Source organism: Bactrocera oleae, chromosome 4 (genome assembly GCF_042242935.1).
Source record: "Bactrocera oleae isolate idBacOlea1 chromosome 4, idBacOlea1, whole genome shotgun sequence".
NCBI classification, from domain to species: Eukaryota; Metazoa; Arthropoda; class Insecta; order Diptera; family Tephritidae; genus Bactrocera; species Bactrocera oleae.
Window position 1 is genome coordinate 54,105,496 of NC_091538.1, and position 14,260 is coordinate 54,119,755.

Genomic DNA, 14,260 nt, shown 5'->3' on the forward strand with positions numbered 1-14,260 from the left:
AGGTTGATGTAGAGCTATTTAATAAGGCTACATATACATACTGTATACTAAACAAAATTAAAACACAATAACATGCCAAATATTATGGCATTTTCAATTAAGTAACAGTACTCGCATTTTTAATGTTCATATTTTTTATAACTAAATTGCCTCTATATCGCCACTGATATACATTTTTTATATACATCTATGAGTATATTTTTATTCAACTATTGTTGACAGTTTGTACTTTGTTTTGATGTACTTTATAACTGTCAATATCAACTAGGATCTAATAAAGAAATGATGAGTGTTTTGACATTCATGAGCATACAATGCAGTCATCAATTAATAGAGTAGAAAAAAAACCAAATCATAATAACATATAGTAAAACTCATGCAACGTTTAGTACATACATATTTGTATGTATATTTGTACGAGGTCGGCTCATTAATCATGATTTAAAATAATATAGTTATATAGTGTGACCTCTTTAATGTAATCTTGAGCTACTTTGATCTGCATCTTTATAATAGTATTGAAATTTCATAATATTTTCTCTGTTTTGGGACCAACAAAAAGTTTCAGCAAAAAGCTGCTAATACGGAAGTAGTTGTAATATTTCGATCTTTACATTACCATTATTATTATACATAGTAAATAAATCATAACTCATGCCTAGTGATCATACTGTCAACCGATTTTAATGACGATATACGATCCGCTATAGTTGCGTTTAACACTCGATTAATCAATTACAGCCATAAAACATTTAATATTACTGATAATTAGCAATTGACCGTAAACACTTAATAGATTTATTTATTTTCTATTGGTTAACTATTTGTGAGACGATATGGTTGTTTAAAGCACGATTAATCGACATTTTTATCGATTAATACGGAAATAATTGATATAATTATCGATTAATCAAAAATAATCGAACAAGAAAATTAGTCTGTATAACTCTGTTTCAAAATAATCATATAAAAATCTACAATATTTTGAAACGATATAATAATTGTTTAATGCGAAAATAATTGAAAACAAAAACTTGCCAGTTCAATTCTAGTCCAAAACATGGTAATCACATAAAAATCTATTTTGAATCATTTCGACAATTACATTTAAAAATGGACTATTTATTTTCACTGGTTACGCATTTTACAATCGGAAGGAATGTAATTTCCTAAACTTGGAATTCTTTTATATCGGGTGTTTTTTTTCGAGGTATAGAATTTTAAGTTGGCATTACTGTTCAAGATGGCGACTGATTTAACAGCTGTCAAGTGATTTACTCTCAGCTTGGTTTGGCAATTCATCATGAATATGATGTGATGAAGCGCACTTCTGGTTGAATGGCTACGTCAACAAACAAAACTGCCGCATTTGGAGTGAAGCTAATCCTCAAGTGTATGTCGAAACACCGTTACATCCAGAAACACTGACTGTTTGGTGCGAATCATTGGTCCGTACTTCTTTAAAAACGATGATGGCCAGAACGTTACAGTCAATGGTGATCGGTATAAAGCCATGATTACTAACTTTTTCATTCCTGAAATGAACAATCATGATGTCCAGGAGCTCTGGTTCCAACAAGACGGCGCAATATGTCACACAGCTCGTGCCACAATCGATTTATTGAAAGACACATTTGGTGACCGCCTAATTTCACGTTTGGACCTGTCAATTGGCCTCCAAGATCTTGTGGTTTGACACCACTAGACTACTTTCTGTGGGGTTATGTAAAGTCATAGGTCTATGCGCATAAGTCACAAACGCTTAACCATTTGGAAGACAATATTCGTCGTGTTATTGCCGATATACGGTCACAAATGTTGGAAAAAGTCATCGAAAATTGGACGTCCACATTGGACTACATCCGAGCCAGCCGTGGCAGTCATATGTCTGAAATCATATTTAAAATGTAATACAACAAGATTATCTTTTGGATAAATAAAATTCATGTCAATTGAAACTCTCTCCTCTCCTCTTCAAAAAAACACCCTTTATAATAAAAAAAACCAAAAAAATCTTTGAATTGTACATGCTGGCAAATTTAAGGTGTTGGTGGTAGTTTAGCGGCTCCGATCGACATAAAGAATTTAATAGATGTGTTTAAGGAGTTACATGGGTTTCGTCGAGCAAATACGGCTTATTTTCAATATTTTATTTTTTTCAAACAAAAAACGATATATTTTATTAAAATTTTTTATTATTCCAAAGATACATATTTTAAAAAAAATGTGTGATATTTTCGTAGCAAAATATTCAAAACTCGGTAATTAACTTTCATTTCCGGCAGTCCCTCGGAAAGAAGGGGCCTCCGCGTTGACAACAGAACTACTCTCAGGATCATCAAAAGTAAAAAGAAAACAATATGAGTTTTAATTAAGACCATTAACTATTAATTAACTAATTATTATTAGTGAAAATTGCATTTTTAACATAACGTTTTTACAAAAAAAAAATACAAATTTTGTTTAAAATTTCTCGACGTTTTTTCGTTCTTTAAATAGCTGTATTTGAACAAAAAAAAATCGTTTGTTCAACTTTGTAAATTACACACAGTTTTGAGAAAAACGCATATAAGTTTTAAGTGACTATACCTAAGACCTCGAGCGCGCAACTTTTCATGGCGCATTTGCAAAACTATCACTCGAATCAACTTGAGAATTTATGACAATATTTTAGAGATGTTATAGAATTAAATAAGACAATAAAAAAATCTTTGTTTTTTTTGAAGCAGTGAACACCCCCTTAACATCCTTTCCCTTATATTCCATCCTATAATTCGAACTAAACGTATTTTTCAATATTACTCGGATCATCTCTACTTTATGAGTTCGAGTTCTGCCCCGTTATTAAAAAATGTACATGTGAAAACATACCATCGATCAAAGTTGACCCGGACAGACAAAAAAAAAACGAAATTTTCACATATATTAATACAAATCTTTATTATAGTTTACAAAATAGACGATTTTCAAGCAATGTTTCTTTTTTCGATATTATCGTCATTAATAGAGGTGTATGAACGACACGCATGCGGCAAGTTGTCGATGACTTTACGACTTTCACTGAATGCTTTGTGCCACTCAAATACTTTTGCTGGTGATAAAGTAGACTCCCCAAAATACTTCTGAAGTATTTCAACGATTCCATAGTCATGATTTCATTGGAAACTCAAAATTTCAAAAAAAAAAAAACGTCGTAGTCGCGTCGTAAACGAAACAGCTTTGGCAGCATATACACTAATTGACAGATAGAGATCAAACTTCACATGAACATTTAAAATGGGTTTTTCGTTTGGTTTGGTCGCGCAGTTTAAATTAACCAGTTCTGGTAAATTTTGTTAATGATACTTAACTAGTTGAATTCAATCTAAGGGAATTCTCGCTGTGGAGGGTCTCATGAGAGTGGCATAACCGCTATCTATTCTATGTCCATTTCTTTATAACAGTTTATTGTATTCATGCAAGTTGCTTGTTCGATTCGTAACTCTCCAAAGTTAAGCCAATCGAAGACAGTTAATATATAATTATGTACGATTTTTATACATTATGTTTTCATTCATAAATTTTAATTTTTTTCTGAAAGTTTATTATTTTTTCATAATAAAAAAAAATCGATTAATCAAATCGATTGATAAATGTTTTGGAGCAAAAAAATCGATATTTGAAATTTTTTATCTCATGAAATCTGAGAAGTCACAACTTCAAACAAACCTCGTACTTATTTACATCTATAACTGTATTACATACATACAACTACATAACACAATTGTATAAACTATTAACTTTTCTGTATATGCACTGAAGCGCCGCCGAAGCTGAACAGCTGTCAGTCAGCTGCTTGCCATGACTGACAGTCGCTCTTTGTTGCCGATATATTACTCGATGTTGTTGCTGCTACCAGCAATACCAGCGCTTTATACAATACGCACGCACTTCAGTCCCACAGTTATTGATCGTGAAAATTTTCTCTGAAAATATATATAATATTCCAGTTATGACTAGGAAAGAAACAATAATATTCTTGCTTAGTGTGCACCAAAATATAAGTGTGTTTTTGTGTGTGTGTGTGTAGTGGTTATCAGCTGGTCTTATCAACGCTAAGCAGCAGCAGCATCATTCGCGCGGATTAATATCATTTGGCTTAGTTTATGTACATGAGTAAGTGCTCATGTGTACTTAGTATATCCAATGCAAACAGGAAATAGGCGACCGCCTGGGTGTACACTGTGACTTTAAAGTATACATATGTATAAGCATAAGTAAATGTTCGCGAATGCAGAGCAACTTGGAATGTGCGCCGAAAGTACACTTGTTTGCTCACATATGTGTGTACATATATACATCTGTGTATAAAATTGCATTTGCCGTTGCTATCTAAAAAAATCTGCTGTTTATTTTGTGTTCACGAAAACAAAATAAAAATTACAATAAAGTTCAAAACTAATTAATTAATTGAAAAATATATTTGCCTTCTTTATGATTATGCCTTCTTTATGACCGCGTATATACTTTGTCTATTCCGCCGCTATTTAAGTGTCGTCGTCAAGCTGCGCTAATTCTCAGTTCGATTTCGTGCACGCAACCCGTTAACATCCAAAACGATCGCAATTTTCACACTCACGCACACAAATAAACATAAAATTTAATATCGATTTTTTTGAAGTGTTTTGTGCATTCAATTGCGTTTTAAAAGGCCGACAAAATTGAGTGTCCAAGTGCAACGTCAAAAGTTCCCTCCGTTTATTGTATTAGCTTAACGGAAGGAGTGGGCGAAGTGAAACGCGCCAAAACGGCGAAACGCAGCAAAAGTTTTACCACTATGTTTAAGGCACGTCTAAAGCCGAGTCATACGCCGGAAAGTGAGGTATCGATTTTAATACCAATGTATATACAGATTTAAAATATTAAATAACCTTGAGAATTATTTTATTATATATAATAGAAATATCTCAAGAGGAAATTTTTCTTTATGGTTCTCATTGTTGAGGCTTCTTTAGAGTTATTTCGTTGGGTAAATATGTATTTTGTTACTAGGTATTTGTATTAACCTGTATATAACTAGATATATTTATTAAATTATTTGAGGAATGTTTCTACATATACTCGAGGGTTGCCTTTTATATTTCGGTGTTAGAAAAGAAAAACAAATATTAATCATCGAAAATCGCTTTATTGTTTTTCAAAATATTCTCCATTCAGATCTATATACTTTTGCATACGTTTAAACCGATTTTCGAAGCACTTTTGCCACACTGATTGGGGTATCTCCAAAACATACGTTCTACGAACGCATCAACCCTCTCTTCAAGTGTCAAAAACCTATAACCTCTTAGTTTATTTTTTATGTGTGGGAAGAAAAAGAAGCCATTCAGAGCCAAGTCGGCGGATGACTCATGAAATCGTAGTTTTGAGTGCTCAAAAATGCAGTTGTTTCTGTCGATGTGTGAGACCTAGCATTGTCGTGGTGAAGAGTGGCCCGTCTTCGGCAGTTGGTTTTCCTGATTTCTTGAAAGACAACTGGTGGTTGCGACATCTTTAGTTTCTCTACAAAAAAAAAAACAGGCAAAAATTTGCTTGGAAGTGCTTCGTGGGCGAACAACTTTTGTTGGACTCGGCTCATCGTGAAACACCCATACAGTCCACTGCTGTTTACTTTCAGGCTCATACGCCTAAATCCACGATTCATCACTTGTCACGTTGTTATAGAGGTGTTTTGAAGCTCCGCTATCGTATTTTTTTTAACATTTAACTCTACAAATCGGCACGAACCTTGTTTTTGCGCGATTGATAAATTGTGTGGGATCAATCGTTAACACATTTTTTTTTACAATCAAATGTTCATGCAATATTGAATGTATGCTAGTCCCACTAATGCCTGTAGTTGTCTCAATCTCACTATAGGTCGCATGACGATCTTGCAATGTCAGTTTGCGCACAGCATCAATAGTTTCTGGAACAACAACTGATTTTGGATGACCTTCACGAAATTCGTCTTGGAGTGATCTACGACCTCGATTGAATTCATCATACAGCGATAAACACTGGTCTTTATTGGAGCTTCATGGCCAAAAATTGAATTAGGTTCATCGATGCACTGTTAAAGTTATTCACGTCGAAAGTTGTAACAAATAATTGCGCGAAAATGTTCGCGATTTAATTCTAATTTTTGGCCGAGATGAATATTTAAAATTACTGTAAACAATACGAATAGCACTCGTGTGCCAAAACTTTCTGATTATGTATAACATCAAAAATGTAAATCGAACAATCAGCGAGAGTATAGAAAGAGTTATGCCACTTTAATGAGGTAGTCATCTACTCTCTTCTATAGAATTCAACTGAATAACTTTCGTTTGGCTTACCCTCGTTTGCCCTACTAATGAATAGAAAGCTTCCCTAGATGGAAACTTTATTAATGTTTAATGATTTATTAATTGCATCGCATGAACACAATACGAAGAGTTGATGACACGAAAGTCACTTAATGAATGATTTAAAAGATAACATAAACATTAATTTTACGATTTAAATTATTGTAGCTACTTTAGACAGTGGTGTAATTACTTTTTCGGCCGTAATTGTATTACCTCATTATGCCCACAACACTAACCAAAATTATTCTATTTGAAAAATTTCAAGCGATTTATTTGTTATAGAATTAAAAATATAAGAATAATAGTCATTTGAGGAGATTGCGTATATCTGTCTATACATAAATCTTAAAAAAACAGCTTCCAAAATAATAAAATTACTCATATACCAGCTCAACCCCAAAAAATGCCGACAAAAATAGGCGTTTTATTTTTCAAATTTATAAAAATATGGCTTCTGTTAATATCTGAGCGGCCTCATAGTTTCGGGCAACCTCCCCAGTTTCGTCATGTGTTATGGCGCCATAAACATTATCCGATGTTCCATGATGCCGGTAAACAATACATTTTTTTTTGATTTAAGCAAATATCTGGTATATATATGCCTCTATCTCTCAGTATTGATCTCTCAAGGAAACCTTACTCCCTTACATAATATTTGGCCTAGTAAAAGGTAATACATTAATATATAGGTCAAACATACACCGTTTTGTTCGATAACTTTTTTCCATTTTAAAAGTATTTTCAAATTGTTACTCTCTAAAAACCTCCGTTCTTGAGGGCAAAAAAACAAAACTGGGACAGTCGATTCTAATATATAGGGTTCTCTTGAGGCGATTTTTTCACCAGCAAAATCATTCAACATAGGCAGGAAGAAGTGTAAGGTCCGGACTTCTTGTATACCATAAGGTCTGCGAAGTTTTTTTTTAGTACTAGACCTTATACTTACATTATATAGAGTAACACGATCGCACTTATACAAAACGAGGTATTGAATACTAAAACCAGCAATTGAAAAAATAACGGATTTCTAGTAAAAAGATCCTTATACATTTCGAAATTAATGATTAACCATACACCATAAACAATGATTATTGTTGCGATTTTTAAATAAAAAAGGCAGCAGTTAGAATCGGCATACAAAAAAAAAACAGATAACGTCATGTTAATCCTTTTTCGACAATCTTAGCATTTCCATGATGATTTCTTCTGATTATTAGATCACAGGTTTCTTATGAAGGTTTTTACTAACTTCGTTGCAGGTCCTTTTAGAACAAATCTCAAGGATCAAATTTATTTTATGGTATTGACACGCCCTCTTCTCGCCCCGCTGCAACGAGTTCATCGAAATAATATCTAATTTCTTACTAAATTTTTATTTTATTCACAAAAGAGAAGAAGCAGTTATATTTTTGAAAGAAACCTATGATCAAAAGTGAGTTTAATTTTTTTGCTCAAAAATAATGATTATTTTTGATTTTTATTTATTTTTTGTTAGAAAATAGTAATTATTGATGATTTATTGTAAAATTAATTAAAATTAATCATTATCGTTGACAAAAATCGTAAAACTCAATGTATTATAATTATTACGTGATTTTTAAAATAAAACTCATAATGATTACGGTCTCTGGTATAAACACAAATTTAATCGAAGTGATCACAAGTAAATATAACCAAAAAGCTTTTTCCAGAGTGGCATTTCTTCCAAAATACATACATACAGCTGTGGTCGCCTAATTAGCAACGCTGCTGTTTGAATCATGTTACCATTAATAAGACGAAAAGTTTATTAAAATAATTTCAACTTTTGAAGGATAATTAACTAGGGCTGCAAACCACTAAAAAAATCGATGCGGTTCGGTTCAGTGATTCGAACCACTCAGAAAATACTTATACCGGTTTATGAGTATCTCTGAACCACGGTTCGTTTCGGTTCAATTGGTTCAGTTTTTTATACTAATTGATATGAAAAAACCCATACTTATATACATACATATGTATGTACGAAAATAAAAGGCTTCGTAATTGAGATCAAATGCATGTAAAATATTTATTAAAACTTTTCAGCGTTGATTACAAAGAAGATACCAATAGTTATTATAATATAATAATCTGAGAACACAGACGCGATTATTGAAAATTACAGTGAAAAATTACATCTCATGGCGTTGCATTTAAGCAAATTTGTGTCGTTTTCATTTTAAACCAAACCGAACCATTTTTTTGAGTCGTTTCCGGTTCGGTTTTCGCATTTTAAAACAAAAGCGGTTTGCTTCGTGGTTCAAGGACAGTAAAAGAGGCGGTTCGGTTCGAAAACCGGTTTGCAGCCCTGTAATTAACTGATATTTCACACTTTTTAAATAATATGTAGTTTGTTAATGTAATTTTATTCGGCATTACGTTTTTCACTGTTTGAAAAAGTATTTACCAAAACCGCTCGGTCACATAATTAACAACGCTTGATATTTTGTTAAAAAAAAAAAAATTTTATTGAAAAGCTAATATTTTGTGGAAAAGCCATAATTTTGAATAACTGCTTCACATCTGCGAGGCATTTATTTAAGTAACTTCTCACATATTGCTTCCCATTCCATCTTTACCTAATAGAACTCTTTTCCACTACTTTGGAGTCCAATAATGATATTTCTTAGCGAATCATTGAGACCTGTTTCGTAGAGCGAAAAATGTTGTACTAAAAAAAAAGCATTTTTTTTTTACAGATTGTATGTTTACTTGTTTAATGTCAAGTATCGAAAAATCTCATGTTATATTTATGGAAAAGGAAATATGGCTATAAAGTTAGATTTTTTATTTTAGGCAAAAGCTGAAACTTCAGCAGGCGTTTAACTTAAAAAATAACGTGCACCCTAATATACAAATACATTAGGGAGGAACGAAAAATTTTTTTTTTGGTTTAGCCTTGGGGTAAAATCTGTAGATTTTAAAAAAGATTTTTGGCCAAAAAAAAACACCTAGAGGCTCAGTTTTAAAGTAAATTTTCGAGTTAAAATTTTTATTTCATAAAAAATGTTTGATAAGTGCTCTAGAAGCTGTGGAGCGTCCTCTTTCTGGCCAATTAAAATTTATCTACTTAAAAATTTTTTTTGTGGTCATTATTGGAGTTTTAAAAAAAGTCTTAAATGACCACATCCTAAAGCGTTAAAATAAATTTTGAGTCAAAAACCATCAAATTCGGTATATTTTATATAAACGTGAAGAGTTTAAACCAAAAACTATCTTTTTTGTCCAAAAAAAATGTTTACTCAAAACTTACTTTAAAACTGATTAGGCGTTAAAAAAAAATTTTTTTTTGGCCAAAAGTTTTCTTTTTTTTAAATCTACAGATTTTACCCCCAGGCTAAGCACAGAAAAAAAATTTTCTTCACTCCACCCTAATATACATATGTGCATATATACATCTTGTTAACAATCCGTTATTTTATCTATACCAACTTATTTATATATCAGAGCACAATTTTCAGACATTTTGTGAAAATATTTGCTTACTTTGTGTGCATACTTTCGTACGTTTGCGTACTCTATGTCAAATATCTTTCGGTATTGTAACATATACGCGTTTTATGTCATAAAATGAATGATTGTAACTTGTTGAATTGGTTTGATGAGCTTAATTGATGAGTCCCATGATTACTTGTGCTCAATCATGAGAAAGTCGTAAATATATATTTAATTTTTTCTTAACTAAATAAACATTGACGTGCACTAATGGTCATAGAGAAATGCATGTATGCCGTTGATTTGTGTGTTTCTATGTGTTTTTGTGTGATTTGAATGAAATCAACGAGAAAAATTGATTTGGAAATTCTTGTGCTATCAAGAATTCCACATATAATATCTATATACTTACATACAAATAAACGCTTGCTTAGACTTCCACACTCTTTTTTCTGCTCTCTCTATTGATGCTTTTTCTCAAATGCACACTCAACGCCTGTTTTTACAAAAACAATTAATATACTGTATTTACCTGTATTCTATTTTAGCCACCAAACGCCATTGCGGGGGGTGTCCCTTCAACATTTCATTTTCTCTTCTCTGCAACATTGCTGCTAACATCAACACAAAATTATTCCCAAACAAAATTCTACAAAAACAATTAATTAAAAAACAACAACAAGAGATTTGGGCTTAAATGACTTTGAATTGAAAAATTGAATTTGCGCACAAAAGACAAAACAAACAGGAAAATTACACATTTTTAATTTGCATACGTGCACTCATTCGCCAAGTCACCCCACAAAGAGCAACAAAAAGCAAAAGCTACAAATCATGCAGCAAAATGACCCTTCGAATAGTCGCAACAGTAGCCTCAAGCTTCCAAACAAAACCACCATCAGCAGCACGACAACAACAACCACAGCGACGTCGGTTAGTACCGCCGCAAGTAGGGGTGGCAACGCGTCTTCATGTACAACCGTTATTACGACCGCCAGCGCAACCACGGCTCAGCAGCATATAATTTACAATCACCATACGATCAGTGCGCTCATACGTGGACTCCATAATACTGGCATACGAGATGTGAACACCATGCATTTGCCATTGGTCGATGAGTCGGGCGAGGAGACGACAGCGCTGAGTTCGGTAACCAGCGCACTGGATCATTCGAACTCTACGCCGAATTCCTTACTCGCCACACCCAGGTTAAAATCGGAAATGTCACCACATTCGTCATTGCCCCGGCTTATCATCAATATCGAGCCGGCCAATGATGCCGGCGGCGGCGGTGGTGTGGTCGGCACACCTGGCAGTTCGCTTTCGCCAACCGACGAACTAGAGCTGGCCAAACAAAATGGCACCGGCCTACCGTTCAGTCCTGGCGCACGTCGTTTCAGTCAATTCAATTTTGCGCTTCGTCGTTTCTCGCACGTAAACAATCCAGCGGTAGTACTTGGAAAATCCCTGAAATTAAATATTTTCTAAAAATATCGTTTGTGATTTATATGTATCAAGCTCTCGCACAACCTATTGTGCTTCGTCATACCCGATACGCACGCGCTTTGTTGCTTTAACCCTGCTAACACATTGTCTACCCTTGATGTACCTCTTTACAAAAGCTCACGCTCTTGCTCCTTCATTGCTTCATGCCTTACAACAACTCTGTACTCTTTAATCGTAAACTGCGCTGCTCATTTTCCGCTCTGCCTTGTGTTGTCTCAGAATAAGCTCACTGCCATCTTTTACTGACTTACCGAGTTTGTTGCGCAGATTCTTACTGGCCTCATCGTTTTTTCAACGTTTTAAATTCTAACTCTCTGAATCTTGCAACTAATATCTGTTCTTCTCTGCATTACACACACTCTCTCTCTCTCACTTATAGAGTTGATAATGCGGGTTTGTTGCATGCTTTGCTTTTATTACGTCCTTTTCGCTGGTTTTCACTACCTCCTACAATTAAATCTTCTAGTCCCGCGCAATCACTCAGCAATATGCTTACCAAACCTACCCTGTTTCCAGCCCCATGTCTCCTCTCTTCTGCGACCGCTAAATTGTTGTGTTGTAGTTCAAACTCTTTTTATCCATTTGCGTCTATTTTTACACACTTATCCTTTAACTTTTATTTTTCTGCATGTTTTGCTCTCACACACAATTGGGTCCATCGTTCGTTTGGCTGGGCTCATCATCGTTTTAGCTATCGCTAATATACCATACTTACTTACATACAAATAGTTAGTTACTCGTAGTTGCATGCAACATTGGCTGGTTAGTTGGCTGCTTCTTCTGCGGCTTTCCCATGCTTTGATCTCTTGTTGAAGTTATAAATAGCCGGCGGCGGTTGGAGTCAACAAGGTGAGTTCCATGTGAATAGTTCAACTAAGAATTTTCAGTTAGTTTTATGTCACAAAATTTTAACAGTTACACTGATTAAGAATATTTAAAAAAAAATATAAAAAAAATAGTTATTAAGAACGTATAGAAAATGAGTTGCTTACCATAGTTAAAGGGGTTAGGTCAGTTTAAAGTTCCAAAAATGCCTAACTTTGACAATCTATTTCGGTGGTAAGGAAAAATTAATAGAATGTTTTTCTTTCGGCCTTTTTATATTACAAAATGGCAGCTACGGAGTCAATCTTCTTCAATAAGACCCCTACTAGCGACGATGATTCTAGAAACAAAATAAAAACTATAAAAAAACGAAGCTATGATAGTCTCCTTCAAAAAATAAAAAAAATTTCCACACAAGACCTTAATTTTGGTTTTGCCCAGTTTGTATAGCAGCTATATGATATAGTGGTTCGATTAGAAATTTTTTTTCGGATATTATATTGCTCCCTTGGTCAGCTATCCACGCCAATTTTCGTGAATATATCTTTTCAAATAAAAAAATGTCTGATCGATATCTCAAAAACTAAGGAAGTGGTTCCCGTATATATGGTACAGCAGACGGACAAGACCAAATAGAGTTAAACTAAAGTACAAACGATATAAGTATAATCTAAATTTTTCGCAAAATGTACAAATACCCCCAAAGAGGTTAAATTTTTGATCGATAAAATGAACAGGAACTTGTTAGTAATAACATTGCAATATTATATTTAAAAAAATTGGATGCTTTTTACTAGATAATGTTACAGTGAAGCTACAGTTTAATTTAACGTGGAAATTTTTAAGCCTAAGTTTTGAAGTAACTTCCTTGCAAGATCTGAACTGACTGACCCGAACACTTTGATGCTACAGCGGATTGGATAAGGAAACAATTTTTTCACAATTTTCTTAACTGATGAATAATAATAAAAGAAATCATTAAAATGAAATCCTAGACTGACCTAACCCCTTCAGGGGAATAATTATTGAAAGCGAAAAGTCCTGAAAAGACTGGTTGTGTACAAATCAACCTTATATTTCTAAATAATTAACGGTATTCCTTTTCATCTTATTAGAAACATAAAGTTTTTTTATTGTTTTGTTTTGGTGCTGCGTAGAATGAATTAACACACAACAGTATTTTATTTCAAACAAAATGAATATTTTTTACACTTTACAATCAGCTGTTTAGTTCTGCTAACAAGAGGTTAACTTAAAGTAAACTGTTTATCGTGAAAGTTGCAACAGCCCAATTTTTAGATCAATTATCCTTATTTTCATTTGTATTATAATAGTACAATAGCTCTTTAAAGAAAAACTATATTAAGTGTTTCAGACAGCACCTGAAATAAGTCAACTAGTAGATTGCGAAAAACTGTTAATTGACTAAAGTAAGAGGTTGTCAGAAACGCCTATAACCAAATTAAAGAAATTGCACGCTTTTATTCGAGTACATTACCACATATATAGCTCTTAGTAAGTTCAGAAAGAATCAATTAAATAATATTAGCTCGATCAATCAATTGACCATTTTTCATTTTTGTAATTTAAACGGCAATATAAACAGTATACTTACAATCATATCCTTTGAAAAGAAGATAACGATAACTTACTTCGTTGAATCATAAGAAAATAACTCAATTGATAAAAAAAAAACTTCAAAACAACCGAAAAAATAAAAAGTTGTGTAAAAAATTTACAAAATATACGATTGTATTTACTAATATGCCGCGCACTGTATTCTAGCATCAATGTAACCTGGCATAGTGTAACTTCTTTCGTACTTTTTTTTGCAAATAGTTTATGTTTGTTTACGTTTGTTTTATTGTTTTACAACAAAAGACAAAGAATCTTAAGATCACCAACTTACATTGTTGTTGTGCTGAGCGATGAAAAGTACAATGCGGGTATTCACCATGAGTGACTAAAGTGTGATACAGCTAAATTTGCTCGTTTGTTGCCTTTTAACTTAACTTAAAAAAAATAATAAGCAAATTAAGCACTTTTTACTTCAAAGTATGACACAGCAAGTCATCGTCGCGGACCAAATATCACCTGCATAC

General features: G+C 33.2%; 1 protein-coding gene across 6 annotated transcripts in view; it reads left to right on the forward strand.

The window, feature by feature from the left end:
- The window catches only part of Arms (Ankyrin repeat-rich membrane spanning), a 79,119-nt gene that overhangs the window by 19,674 nt on the left and 45,185 nt on the right, over nt 1-14,260 (forward strand). Inside the window, exon 1 of one of the 6 annotated variants that reach the window (XM_036363273.2) lies at nt 4,559-4,861. The exons of the other annotated variants lie outside the window; for them this stretch is intronic. Within the exon in view, the coding sequence (XP_036219166.2) occupies nt 4,817-4,861 (45 nt within the window). The 5' untranslated portion in view covers nt 4,559-4,816. Of the gene's footprint in view, nt 1-4,558; nt 4,862-14,260 lie in introns of those variants that run through there. 6 annotated transcript variants of the gene reach the window in all.